Raw genomic sequence first — 14,344 nt, 5'->3', positions numbered from 1 at the left:
GTAGCGTATTATCGCTCACAACGCTCTGTTGACTTTAGTTCGGCCGAAGTGTGCCTGTAGCCTAAATGCTCTGACGTTGGATTGTGAACCTCTCACAACTAGCCCAGAGTGCGGAACACATGCCCTGCAGGAAACGACCGAAGTGGAACAAGCATCCAGAGAAAAATTCGACCATAGATGCAGGCAGAGAAACTGGGCAGCCACGGAGGCCTCCATCTGAGAAGCTAACAGCTGCCGGCCGAGCGCGCACCGAATAAAAACTACCGGTAACCAAACGTCTCGGCAAATCTCGAATTTGCTCCGTGATCTCGGTGCAAGAGGTGACGCGTTGGGCCACCGCTGTGGCTTCACAGAGCGTTCGCTTTCCAAGACTGGCTGCATGACGTAACGCTCCCTCCTATCTTTTTCTTCCTCCATGGAGCCAAGTAAAGTCAAGTGGACGCGCGCAGGCGCGCTTCTTGAAGGTTCAAAACGCCACTATACTCGCGATGCGCGGCAAACGCAAGGTGTGCGGGCGGGTGCTTTCACGTGCCGGCAAGCGTACGCGTAGTTTCGCCTTAAGTTCTAGTTACGCTCGTAACTATTATAATTGACTGTCCTTCCATAAAACATGTACTGATCGATATATTTGACGCGGAAAACATATAACACGTTAAAGATAGAAGTGAGCTCACTAAATACAGCAGTGCTGACAGCGACGCCGGCCATCCCGAACCTATACCCTCGTTTCCTTGCGGCCTGGCGAGTGTATGTTCTGCGGTCTGTGACCCGAACTGCTGCAAACTACAGTCAATACGCACCATTTCGTGCATGGTGATCTCGTGAGCTTTGCTTTTATTTTCTGTACTGTGCCAGTGTGAGTCATGAGTGACGTTACACCGCCCACTGCACGACTAGCTCGACAAAGGCTACGTTTAAACGAACCCGACGCTAGCGGGTCGAGACGGGAATCAGGCTGACCGAGCCCGACCTGACCGCGTTTGCATGAACTCGCTTCTGAAGAGTCTGAACAACGACGGCAGACAGCGTCGAGCCGAGACATCTATACGCGCTTGAACTGTGCCGCCGATTTTCGGCTGCCTTCTTCGCGGGTCTTATCACTATGATTAAGTTGCGCAGCACAGTGCTTGTATTGGTCTTGTCCTGATACTATTCCCGGTGCCGGCACCTAAATCTCGACGTCACAGTGGTCCCGCGCAAGTCTCGGCGCTGTCGGGCCCAACCCGCCTGCGTTTACATGCACACTGCTAACGGGGTGGCCTGAACTGGCTGGGCCAACGAATAAACCTTGCAGTCGGGTTGCCTGAGCCCGACTCGACGCTTGTTCCGCCCAACCGGCAAGCGTTTACGTGAGCTCGACAGGCATATTCCATCCGGATAAGGCGACTCGACCCACCTCATTCGGGTTCATGTAAACGCCATAAATGTCGAAAATAACATGGCGCCAAGCGACCTAGGTCGGAGTATTGGGAGGCAGGGGCCGTATTCTGAAATGATCCACTTCGGCGATAGTCCACCGTCAAGCGTGCGCTGTTTGGTTGGCTTAGCGAAAATCGGGGAACTACGACATCCGATTTTGCTCATCCAGCCAATCAGCGCACACCTTACGGCGAACTATCGCCGAGGCGATAGTATCGGCGAAGTGGATCACTTCAGAATGCGACCCCAGCAGGTGTAGCTTTCGATAAATTGTGCTTGAACTTTTATTTGATTCAATATAAATGTTGTAAACACACGCAACATTAATTTTGATGCACATGATCATAAAGTTCTCAGTTTTACAACGAGTATGGGCATGAAAGTACTGCCCTTCAGCCACCAAGGGAGATCGCCGATTTCCCTTCGCCAAAAGCACCGTTGAACTCCCTTAGTCGAAGTGCGACCATGTGACACCGAGAGCATCTCCCTCGAGATAAAGGCAACGGAGTTAAATGCAGTTTGCGGGCACCCGCGTGACCAATATATTAGGGCTGTGCAGCCCTGCCCTACGCATATTGCGGCTATACTGACCGACACTTTGCGAAAAGCTGGCCATAATTTTTTTTTTATCTTGAAGATTGCGTTTGGCGTTCAACCCCACAACTTCATTGCGCAACGCATTGCTTCTTACTATGCTCGCGTAGTAACGATGAAACATTGCCTGTGGTCACCAACGGTGTCGTTCGACGGGAAAAAAAATTAACTTCTCATAAAACGTTGGACTGCGAAAGCATGGTTGGTTGCGTTAGCAACGCGAGCCGTTTAAATCACGACATGCAAAGTCTGCAATGCAATGCTTTTTATTGAACAGTGCGGGCAAGAGATTTGTGTTTTGAAAATTTTCGCGAGACAAGCACCTAAACCGGGAGATACAATAAGTGCATGTGCCGTGTACCATGCCTCGTTCATTGAACAATGGTTCACCGAGAGCACCTCCAATGTGCGTTGAAGGTATAATCATCATCGTATGAATTCCTGTGTGATGTCGCCGCAGCTCAACGAGCTTGCTGCAGCTCCCAAGTCCAGTTCTGTGCAGTTAGTAAACCTTCACTTTCATTCAACTGCATGCATACTTACAAGATTTGCGATCTCCTGTTGTACGAATTGTACGGTAGCGCAGCAATCGTTCGTACTCGCCGCAGTATAGGTTGGTATGGCCAGAAGTAAAGTTTGAAAAGAGAGAACCACACTTCTCCGTATTTAATAAATATTGAACATGTAACATTTATTGTGCGCATTCCTTGTACAACGTCCCCGGTTCACAGATATTGCCGTTCGGCGGTGTACAGTGATGACGAATGAAATGTGTATATCTGAAGCACGGTGACACAGACACAGCTTGCACGAAATTGTAGATGTTTCACGGCAAATATAAATGAATCTGGCTTACGTAAAAGTACACATTGAGAACGATTGTATGCTTATATAAAAATAACAACGAGTATCAGGAGCACCGTTGAATTTGTGTTCCTCTCTCATGATTTGAGCAGAGTGATAGTTTCAATAATGAGAGTCTAAAGCGAAGCGGGCCCATAGGACGTGACCGGAAGAGGGTCGTTTGCGGAGGACAAAGTGACAACTACTGAAGGTGTAACATTGAGGAGACAAGCAGCAACTCTATAGTGATCGGGAATGGTGTGTATTGCGGGGAGTTCTAAGTGGTTAAGATAACAGGCGATATGGCGTTTCTTTCGTCTTCGCAAATTTCAATTTAGGTTTCACATAAAGCCGCGCACCCATGTTGTCCGATAACTCGTATGTACGTAGCTGCTTCCTCGTGAATACTGTTTAATTTTTTATTTTGGTTTTGTATCATAGCATGTCCAGTACATACCCTTTCGATCTTGGACAAGAATAGATGAAGTGATATGCGTCGAGGGGGTCCTTGTCACCCCGTGCACTTATTTAACTGAAAGCACATAGTCACCGACCGCACATCGAGTGCCACTTCAAAGATTCCAGTGGCCATGGAGCCAGGCTGAGTCTTAGGGCCAGTCTGAGGGAGCTGGTGTCGAGGTGAGGTCGTCTTCACCGGAGGCAGTGATCGTTATTTCGCCCTGAGGGGTCATCCTTCAAACGGTCATTTTGTTTGGCGTAGAAGCAAGCACTCGAAGGGCGTAGAATGCACAGTGCTGAAATAAAGCAAAACAAAACAGTTTATATTAGAACAATGCTGGGTAGTTCTGACCAAACGTTCCTTTTGAGCTTGTTTTGTTCATCTTCTTAATAAGTTATGCATTGAAAGTAATGCGTTTTTTTTAACGCGCAAGGAAGTAAGATAAGCTATATCGTGCAAGAGTTGCAGTCATGGTGAAAGTATCAGCACACAAAGATTACAGAATGTGCTTCACAATTGTAGTCTGGGTGCCTGCTGTACAAGGGTACCGTTTCACTTAACACAAATGTGTTGTTTGTTACTTTGTCAGCGAAAGTACAACATACACGTAAGTCACGTAAAGACAGCGCGGTCTCACCATAAAACGCACCAAATTCCAATAATTTTCGTCGTCGAGATCCCACAAATTACGTAACCTTTAGCGCATGATGACAATAGAAAGAAAAACAATTTTATGCCATACAAGCACATGACAAAATCTAAATTGTCACTAAGCCGAGTGAGGAGTAATGAAAAACAAACTTGAAATTAACAATCTATAGAACGCAACGGTCATCAACGTGGTCTATATTCGACGCGTGCCGAGACAGGGTTAGGGATCTTAATAAAAAAAAACGTACTTAATAAAGACCTCCTGTGGTATATGTAGCAATTGTGTAACATGAGCAGGATTACTTGGAAAGGCAGACGCCATATTCAGGATCAATTTCAGAGTGGTAATTATTTGTAACAATATTTCACCAATTAACTTTGGAATTATTAACTTTAGAGCGCATATCCGATTTTAGAAATTGAAGCCTAGAAACAGGGAAATATTATTTCATTCAGGAGAAATTCTGCGTTCAACGCTTGTTTCTGGAAATAACTGTTTGAATTTTTCGACAAAATTAATTATTCAGAATTCAATTTTTAGGGTTGCTGCTAGCACTACATTCTCAACAGTCGTTTTGCAGCTAGTTTCTTTGAAACAGACAATAAGCCCCAGATTTTTTTTACAAGTCACAGTGCGCCTTAACGAGCTGACTACTCGAACTACATTTTTATGGCACGCACGTGTGGTGAGTAAATTAGCGTGCGTAAACAACCACAACAACAACACCCTGGCATCACACAGGAAACTCCCTTCTCATATAAAACGGAAACGTTAAATGGACAGATTACGCCGACAAGTATTTGTTTGATCTGAAGGCTCATTGCAGTTTCTCATGTAACAACTTTTGTTTTATATCAACCCTTTTTACAATAAGTTTCTCTCACTCTCACACACAGCACCTCATTCGGGGTAAAGGAGAATGGACTATAGACGTCGATCGCCACACAGCTGATGAACGGACGTACAGGCCTGGTGAATACGGCAAGCAGTGCCAAATTGTCATCCATAACTCAGACTCGTTACTTTTTTGCGGTCAACTTATAGAAAACTCGGTGCGCTTATTTTTTCAGCGTGAATGAACAGGCCAATGGAAAGTCATCACCAGACAATGACTTAAGGAGCATTCCATATTTGCATATACGAGTATTCCTCGTAAGAGTGAGCCGGTAAAACATCAGTTTGAAAGGGAGGACTACTCTGAGGTGCCACGTGCTGCACTGCGACGTTCTTTTTTCGTCTCATTTTATTTTAGTGATAACTTTACCTCGAGAGTGACCTTATTACGCGTTTTGCTGTGGACCAAACTAATGATACTGAAGTTATCCATACCAGCATAAACAGAAATTGATCCGGCCTGTCACAAGTCGTGCGCTAACTTTGCACGTCGTATATGTATGCACGTATTTGCGACTTCATTTGAAATAATAAGTGCGTAGTGTGCACATGTGTGTCTAATCGATTACCAAAGGCTTTGATTATTTCTCTTACGCGACTATGTTGTTCATTCCTCTAGCCTTTTTGTTTGCTGTTCGCTTTGGTTTTGGGATAAATAACTTTTCAGTAGGCCAGACTTCCCATGCTGTTGGAGTTATGAAACACCGGTGCGACTGAAATCATAGAGCTTCCTACGAGAAAATTAATAGAGATAAATCTGGCGCTGCAGTTGCTCAGTCATCATGGAATTTATTGGTAATGCATAGATTCTGCTGCGACTTGTCGTGGCTTCTTGGAAGAAGCAAATTTGAGCGCATTATATTATTCTTCGTGGTTCAGATGCTGTGCATTCTAATTGCGCAGCATTTATTTGGAACCGTGCATTGTTTCAAGTTGACAGTCAGTTAATTCTCTTATGTAATTTTGACTGCAGAAGTAACTTCAAAGACTTCTGAGTAGGCAAGTCGCTATAGTTCTGTATGGCTTCGTGGGAGTGACAAACACCGTGTGTGTCTGTCTTAGGTATTTTAAGCAGCTATCTTTAAGGAGAATAGTAAGTTAGGTGAGCTGGGCACTGATTGCTCTCTGAAGAGTATAACACGAAAACCTACACAGCACGAAACAAAAGATAGAGTGCGACCGAAGCGCTCAAGCGTGAATGCTTTTCATCATTACAACGTTGTCGGAACAATACGTGATACAAATTTGAGTAAACAAGGCTTAAGGCATTGCCATACAATGAATTTCAGGCGACATGTAAGGTTAAAGCAAGAACCTAGAAGGCTTTTTGAAGCCTTAGCGATGATGCTTAGACAAATTCATGTACTAGCCATCGTTCCTGCATTAACGAGGCGCTGGCCGGCGTCGCGTGTAGACCACAGCGCCAAATTGCGGTCTGGTGTTTTTGGCAGGCGAAACGTTATTATTAAAACGAACATCTTTGACATGCTGTCGGCAAACGTTACTCACTGGTCTGCTCTGCGCGCGTGCGTGGGCGCCACTTTCCTACACAAAGTCCTCGCGCCGTTGGACGGCCTTGCCGTGCTGCGAATTCTGTTCGCACAATGCGATGTGCCGCGCATGGTTGAGCACGCAGGGCGGCCTCAGCGGTGACGACGGCCTCACGGGTCCGATCGTGAGCTGCGAAAAGGCACAAGAGAAGAACGTGCGATCCAGGCTTCAGGCACGGACTGGGGGACTCTGTGACTATACTACAATGTCCATGTCAGGTCCCGAGGTCATGCAAATTAGGAAATAAATCTTTACACGTGTCGCTTTCTTTCAGTATTATCGCGTTTTTACTTCTACAATGAAAGCCAGTAACTCCACAGATAATTCAGCATTGTCAGTAGTGCTCTCCGTTTGTAATTACATCGGAATTAGAGCTCCTAAGGGCGCTTGAACGTAAAGCTTTTCCATTGTGATTGTATTCCAATCTCCCGACCTCCACTTTACGTACTTCCCGCCACATTGTTTGAACGCCAAGTCCAACGATCTCCTTGTTTACATGAGGTCACTTTCCCTTGGTTTCAAAGCAAATAGCATTGCCTGCAGTGACAGGTTTTCCTTATGTATCACTGGCTGACGAGAGGCGATGTTCGCGATGAGGTGGAGAGGTTTTCGTCGTGGCCCATCCAGTGGAGCGAGAGTACGTGACCGGGTGAAGGAATGTTGCTTCGGCGCCTTCCGAGTGGTGCGTGGCTTGCTGACGCCACGCTGGCATCACACGGGAGAGGCGGGGGGGGGGGGGGAGGGGGAGGGAATAGCGTGGTTCCGACGCCTCCGATGGGTCCGCTTCCCGTTTCTGCTCGACGACGACGTGCGGCGTGCAATGAGGTGCTAAGAAACTCCGCCTAAAACAAGTCCTCAGCGAAGAAGAGTTCACAGAGCGACGTGGTCTGCGTGCCAAAATGGCTCCACAACGTTATACTGACAAGACGGGTCCAGAACGGCAGCAATGATTTCACTAGATAAGAATGTTCAGCGCTCAGCGCCGCGAAGCTGGAACGTAAGCATTCATAATTTACTGCTGCGCTAACAATTACATCGATAAGCACTTTGTTAATGTCTCTTTCGGTGCATCATCTGCGATCGGCTATAGTTCCAGTCACACAGCAAGTGTCAATAACGTCGGAAGAAATAAACTGACATCATTGATTGCTTAAAACATTTTCCTTTAGCTCGTAAAATACATTATACAACAATTTAATGCACGTATCATAAAGAAATCATTAAAGCCTTAAGCAGAATTCGTAAAGTACGGCAACTTCATTTTGGACAGAGACACTTAACAATTGAACAATTCGATCGAAATTGAATTCACATCTCGGCTATCGAGGTGTACTTTTGATCGAGGAGTATTGCATTGGCGGAACCAATCGGGAAATCGGGAAAGATTAGAACGAAGTGAGCAAAGACCATGTGACGTAACTTGGTGGTGAGTGGACATAGCTTAAGTGCGGGCTGTTTCAGTCAGAATATCCTCTAATTGTCATTTTATACGTTCCGTATTAAAATTCATTTTCATCATGAGCAAAAAAAAGAAAATCAGTTGTAGCCAACGCCGGTGCAATTGGCCGAAATCTATTCCTTTCGGAACCAAGCATTCTCCGGCGTTCCAAAAAAAAAAAGGAAGAAAGAAATAATCGTATTAAGCATAGTAATAAATGTTTGGTGCGTACACTTCACTTCGACGTGGTGAGTTTTGGAGGTGTCGTGACGCTGCGTTACACTCAGGTGAAGTGGGCGCCGCGCGAAAAATTTCGACCGATAGCGGAGGGCTTATGGCGACAAAGGCGCAGAATGAAAAATATATATGCTTTTTTTTTGTTTGCCCTAATCATGCATAGTAAGACTGACAGACAGGCTGCGTGACAGACAGGCCAAGTGGGTGTGGCCCGCGAAGGTTTGACTAATGCGCAAGACTAATGGCGGTAATGGAATAGAAATCGATTGGAATAGCTTTCTTTTATAGCGCCCTTAGACTGTTCTTGCTTGGATGCGTAATAAAGATGTGGTTGCTTTTGGGTCTCTCACGGATTAGTGTTTTGCATTGAGAGTCACGAAATCGGCCAGGGTTGCTATGCGGAATGCCCTTAGTTTCTCGATCGCCTCAGCTTGCTCGACGGCAGTTAGTGAACAAATTTTACCGTGGAACGCCTGGGAGTAGCAGAAGACAAAATATCGAGACAAATCCCCATATGCCCTGGCCGTCCAGTACGCCCGTGACAGGGCTAGGAGGCTTGACCTCCCAGTCCCAACATTCGACTAGCCAGGCAGGTGGCAACACCTTGTACACGACCTGAATAAAGGGCGAAACTGCTTGCCTACTATCGAACGCGCGAGGTTTCGCTCGTCTCCCCGGCGCATTCGCGTGCATGTGCAGCCTGAATCAGCTAGCTGCTCGCTTAATAGCGGGTCCGCTGCCACCAACCTGCTCGAGGACCCAGGATTTCGCAGAACGTCGGTCTCTACTGTGGCGAAAGCGGTGAAACGGGGAAAGCGTAGTGGGAAGCTCACGTCAGAGCTTGTGGAAGGGAAGTGGCGCTTGAAGCTCCGGTCGTAGGGCAGCGAGGACCAGGACTGTGCCGAGTGGCGCTCGGCCGACGCCTGCCGGCACTCGCGCAGCTTGGCCAGGAAGCAGTGCAGCTGCTGCTTGAACAGCCGCGTGGTGAGCGTGTACAGCACGGGGTTCAGCGCCGTGTTCACCGGCAGCAGGAACACGGCGACCCAGGCGTACAGCGTCTCGTCGATGGGAATACCTGCGTCACGGCATACAGGTGCGACGGTGTCCATACAGCTAAATCGGTCTCGTCATTAGAAGCGGTCGTCACTTGAACAAAGACAAAAAAAAAAGAACGATTCTTGGAAGCCCCCGCTCTCTCACCCTCAATCCGGAATACCACAATGTCATTGCAATGATTTCTAGATTCGAATGAGGGGGAAAGAAGGGGACAAAACTTGATTGAACTTCGGCCGAGAAATTCGTAGTAAAACGCAGTTCGTCGGAGACGCCGGTACTTCGTTTCGGGCGATAGCTTGCTTTACAGAGCTCGCATCAACGTTCCTATTGAAGAACGCCTCCGTGTTCGATCACAGCGCGTATTCGTCGTTGTCGCCGTAAATGAAATGCGAACCAGCTGCAAAGCACTTTTTAGTGAATCAGGACGGCGCGTTTAGCCATCCGCCTGTTTATCTTCCTTTGCTTTTGTTTTTTGAGTGCCTATTTTCGGTCATCAACTTCCAGCCCATATTGTGTTCTTGAAAGGCCGAAATTCAGGGCAGGTCGACTTAGAAATACGAACGCTTGCTGCATTAAGTGACGAGCGAGTAGGCTCCTGTATAATTAGAGCATGCATAATTGAGTTGCTTGTTTTGAACCTGGGTACTTGTAAGTGTCGAATATAAATGTTGGTGGCAGTCATCTAGTCCTGAACATAGGGTCACGACTATGCGCGTAGTAAAGGACACAATAAAAGCAAGATTCCCGGCATAGTGCTGCACTGCGGAGGTGTTTCAGGTGCACACAGATTGCTGTTGTATTTCAGAGAACGCCAGAACACACACCTGCGATGGCGATGATCTTGATGATGACAATGGGCATCCAGCACATGAAGTCAGTGCCCACGATGAATGCGAAGCGTTTGGCGATAGCGCGGTCGTGTAGTTGCTGAGTAGAGCGCAGGCCAACTTTCGAGTGTTTGATGGTGACGAACATGCTCAGGTAGGCATAAGCGATGAAGCTGAACGCGATGGTGTTCACTGTGCAGAAGACAAACGCCGAGTATTCCCAACCTGTTTGAAAGACAAAGAATACATTGCTGACGTTTCTCTCTTTGTGGGCATATCACGTGATCGACTTACTAAAGAGAAAGTGACACAAGGCCGTATCCTTTAGCAATGCATGCTTACGAAAAGGCGATCGGTCCCTCATTTACTTGTAGTGCTTGTTAGGAGACTCACTTATTAAGCGATGGAGTAGTGCATAACCTATGAATGAGGCTGCTCTTAGAAAGTTCATTTTTCTTCTGCCACATCACTTGCGTTGGAGCTCACTAAATGTAGTTTGTTTTACATCTCATTCGCTCATGTTAAAGAAGACAAAGCAATATTCATCGTTCCTAGTGCAGTAAATTATTTTCCCGCTTTTCTTATTATTAAGGTATTTTTTATAGGCCACATATGCACTGCTGTAGCGTTTATCGGCGTGCTTTGCTGATCTGTCTGTCCACCCAGAACACTGTGCGCTTAGGTGTGGCAGTGAATGTTTGTTACCTTTGAAAAACAATAAACATATTTTAAAAATGCAAACAAATCAATGCAAATTTAGACTCAAGAAGTCGCACGCATTTGAGAGTTTCTGGTTCTTAATTAGTTTAAATAAATTGCCCAGGCTTAACCACAATTTATGCAACAGCTTACTCATTTCTCACTAATTTTGTTATTCTTTGCTGTACTCATCAAATTCATCCCTGTGCCTCAATTTCATTACTATTCGTTACGTTGATACCGCACTATCCTCTCTGAGCAGTTAAAGAATACCGTGAGACCTTCCCAGAAATAGTTACGATGATATTGTTACCGTTGCCCAAAGTATCGTCACGTGAATACTCATTATGATTAGGGCTATGAAATTTTATATTGCACATGAAGGCAACCTCATACTACACGTGCGATGATAAAAGTCGCAGTCTATAACTTTGTATTAAGCCTTACCACCTGGTGAGCACAGAAATATCTGACCAGTGGTGGGTACAGGGCAACCTATACGCGAGGGGCGGGTGTGGGGGGTTGGCGAGGGGAGGCTAATAAAATCTGCCGAAAAAAAAGGAAGGCTTGCTGCATACTTAGCTTTGCCAGCACTAAATTTCTGGAATTCTCAAAGAGGGGGAGGGGGGGGGGGCATGGCTTCTGTCTGGATCCGCGAGTGCATATATGGCACGAGAATTTCGCAGCGATAGCTACTAAAGTGTATTTCATGCAGTTTTTCGCTTATTCCATTGCAGCTTCTGTCATCATTTTCACTTCATCGCCCCTCCCTCCCCCACTGAAAAAAAAATTAACTTGATCGCACTGATAATTTAGTGCCACCTCAAAAAAGGTCCCTAAAGCGAAAAAGAATTCGAGCCGTGCTAGAAAATTACCCTGGAAGACGCAAAAACAAATAACGGGTGGCGAAGTCTCCTTGAAGTTCCCGCACCAGCCAGTCGTTACGTCATGAATTTTGACGCCGTTTGCTCGGACTTTGTTAAAACATTTATCGACAAGAATGAACCACATATTGCTTTCTAAAATAAGCAGTCGCTGAACTCGTCAGGTTTCAAGACGCTTTACTGAGCCGCAACAGCCGAAATGCGAACAAGTACTTTGTTATCCGTGACGTCATGCTGACATGCCGACACCTGGCTGTCGGAACGACTTTCGAAAACAAAACTTCCACCGTCATTTCTATTCTTCTTCTAATAAACACCCTACGACCGCGAAACAAATTAAACTAGGGTTCTTCAAGAAAACTTCGTCAGTCTAACCTATGTCACTGTCTCTCTTCAGTGTTTCTTTAAGGGCGAAGAGTGTTAGCCGCGGGACAAGCAAGCAGCCTTTGTTCACCCCTAAAAGGCGTTGGAGTGTTTGTAGTACCGTGTACCTTTTGTTCCTGGGTCGTGAATGTGAAGCGGGAGACAGACGCCGTTGCTGCCGTAGAAGTCTGCTCCGTAGTAGTGCGGCCACAGCATGGGCACAGCCGCCATGAGCATCGTGGTGAGCCAGACGCAGGCCATGCAGCAGGTGGCCGACCGCAGCGTGCGCTTCTTGATGGACAGCGGGTAGAGGATGGAGACGAACCGGTCCACCGTGATCACGGTCAGCGTGAACACGGACGCCTCGCTGCTCACCGTCGAGAGCAGCCCGGACGCGCTGCAGCCCCACGAATGGCGCCACCGGTAGTCGTGTCGGATGTACTCGCCGCGGAATTTCACGTCGTGCGTGGCTATCACCAGCAAGTACACTCCCATGAGGAGGTCGGCGAGCGCGAGGTTCTTGATGTAGAAGGAGTGCACCTGCGATTGCCAGAGAGCGACGCGCCTCTTTTTTAGAGGCTTGCGTTCCACCTACAACCCCTTAACCTTCGTAAAGTAGCGACACTCTCCTCCTCCGCTTTCACTATTCCTTGTCTCTCCTCTCTTTCCCGCTCCCTCCTCGACCGTGGCGCCGCCTACACTGCTCGAGCGTAGCAACGGTGCCAACATGCGCTCCTCGCCACTCTGTAGAAGCTTCTCGAGCAAAAATGGCGCTGATGCACGGCGCGAGGGCCCACGTGATGCTATTAGGCCAATAGCGACACGGCGTCGGCCTCGGCCAGAGCTCGCGAGGAGGAGCGGAATTCTTCAAAGCGTGCCGCTACTTTACGAAGTTTAAGGGGCTTTAGTTCCAGCTAGAGTTACTGTATATGCTACCGAAGGTAGCAGAGTTGCGCGTCTGTTTTATTACGCCGCTAGCGCCTCTATTGGCAGAACGTCATCACGTGGTAGTCAAGCAACCATGCATTGCGGAGAAGCAGATGCTCGGGCCAATTTTTTGTATTTCCCTACGCCGCCGCTAAAGCGAAGTGGATCGAAACATGTTATCACCAGTCAAATTTAAAGCGAATACGGCCGATCTTGGCGTTCACTGTTCGCGTGCGGCCTAGCTGCGGAGCAACAACGCAACGTGCGCAGCGCATCTCAGAGTTGGTTCATTGCAGTGTCATCGCAGTCCCGTCGGAATGATATAATGACCGGGTGCTATGCTCCCAACTGCACGAATCGCTCTGAAAACGGAAAGCTTTTTATTCGATTCCATTCGATCCCATGCACCACAATGCTTTCACATAACTGTCATAAAAAGCCAGCTCACATTTTCATGATAATGCACTGCTTGGGTTGTTGTTTCTGAACATAAAAGAGGTTACTACTAAGTAGAGATATTTCGTCTACTACTGTTTATGTGAAGCAGGAGGCAAGAGGAATGAATGTCGTCATTTAACATACGCTATGGGCCTAACTGTATTTACATTATTACCCATAATGTAGTTTTGTCAATGCTGTAAGAGAAAATCTTTCACTACACTCCAACAGAAGGTTACTTTTGGAATCCCTGCAGTCAAAAGGCACATAATGAAGTGGCTCGTATGTATATATAGCAGCTCATATATATATATATATATATATATATATATATATATATATATATGCATACAGAATATACAATGCGGTTGTGGTTACCTCGTTGTGAAGAAGGGAAGAAGGGTGCAAGATTGGGCTAGTTGGTGAAACATGCTTTAAAGATCGAACAACAGTGCGACGACACCAGAGAGGACATGCACAGGAGAGAACAGTACCTCATTGTGTTCTCTGAACATGACCCTTCCTACGAGGACCATCAAGTTTCCGCCGCAAGCAATGATGGCCACAATCCAAACAGATATGCGCAGAACGACGTTGTCTAGCAGATGCGCCAAGCTGCTGATGCCATCCCCACGTGGCTCGCAGACTCGAACGTGCAGCGCCATCGAGCACATGCTGAACTCGCTGAAGTAACTGCATATAGAGACACAACGCTAAGCTGTGTATATGCACCAACTCCAATGGATGATAGTAGAGTGACCTGGCCAACCAACAGCAATATTTATATGTGCACTTGTACAGAGAAGGCTTCTTTCTTGCTCACCAATAACAAAAGTCAAGAAATAGAAAGTATAATTCCAAGATTTACCTTATAAAGGATGAAACTGCGCGGCAGTGATGTTTTGAAATAAGTTATTTCCCAAAAGAAATTCCTTGTAATTTAGAAGTATTCTTTAGTAAACCTAGTATATTAGCAACTCCTTCTGAGCAAGACACTTGCCCTGGTTATCTTTATTTGATTATAACTGGAACATGCCCAAAATAAAGAAAAGTGAAACACCT

The 14,344-nt window shown here is 46.6% G+C and overlaps 1 protein-coding gene across 2 annotated transcripts in view; it reads right to left on the bottom strand.

Moving 5' to 3' along the window:
• Nucleotides 1–2,688: 2,688 nt before the first annotated feature.
• LOC142585536 (follicle-stimulating hormone receptor-like) overlaps nt 2,689–14,344 on the bottom strand; it is a 74,197-nt gene continuing 62,541 nt past the window's right edge. The window contains exons 16-21 of one of the 2 annotated variants that reach the window (XM_075696352.1): nt 13,777–13,975; nt 12,046–12,457; nt 9,969–10,196; nt 8,922–9,163; nt 6,372–6,542; nt 2,689–3,611 (exon numbers count right to left, since the gene is read on the bottom strand). In XM_075696352.1, coding sequence (XP_075552467.1) covers nt 6,408–6,542; nt 8,922–9,163; nt 9,969–10,196; nt 12,046–12,457; nt 13,777–13,975 — 1,216 coding nt within the window. In that variant the 3' untranslated portion in view covers nt 2,689–3,611; nt 6,372–6,407. Of the gene's footprint in view, nt 3,612–6,371; nt 6,543–8,835; nt 9,164–9,968; nt 10,197–12,045; nt 12,458–13,776; nt 13,976–14,344 lie in introns of those variants that run through there. The other variant, XM_075696353.1, reaches the window with a different exon arrangement.

This window comes from Dermacentor variabilis, chromosome 6 (assembly GCF_050947875.1).
Source record: "Dermacentor variabilis isolate Ectoservices chromosome 6, ASM5094787v1, whole genome shotgun sequence".
NCBI classification, from domain to species: domain Eukaryota; kingdom Metazoa; phylum Arthropoda; class Arachnida; order Ixodida; family Ixodidae; genus Dermacentor; species Dermacentor variabilis.
This window is presented reverse-complemented; position numbering and strand designations above follow the sequence as displayed.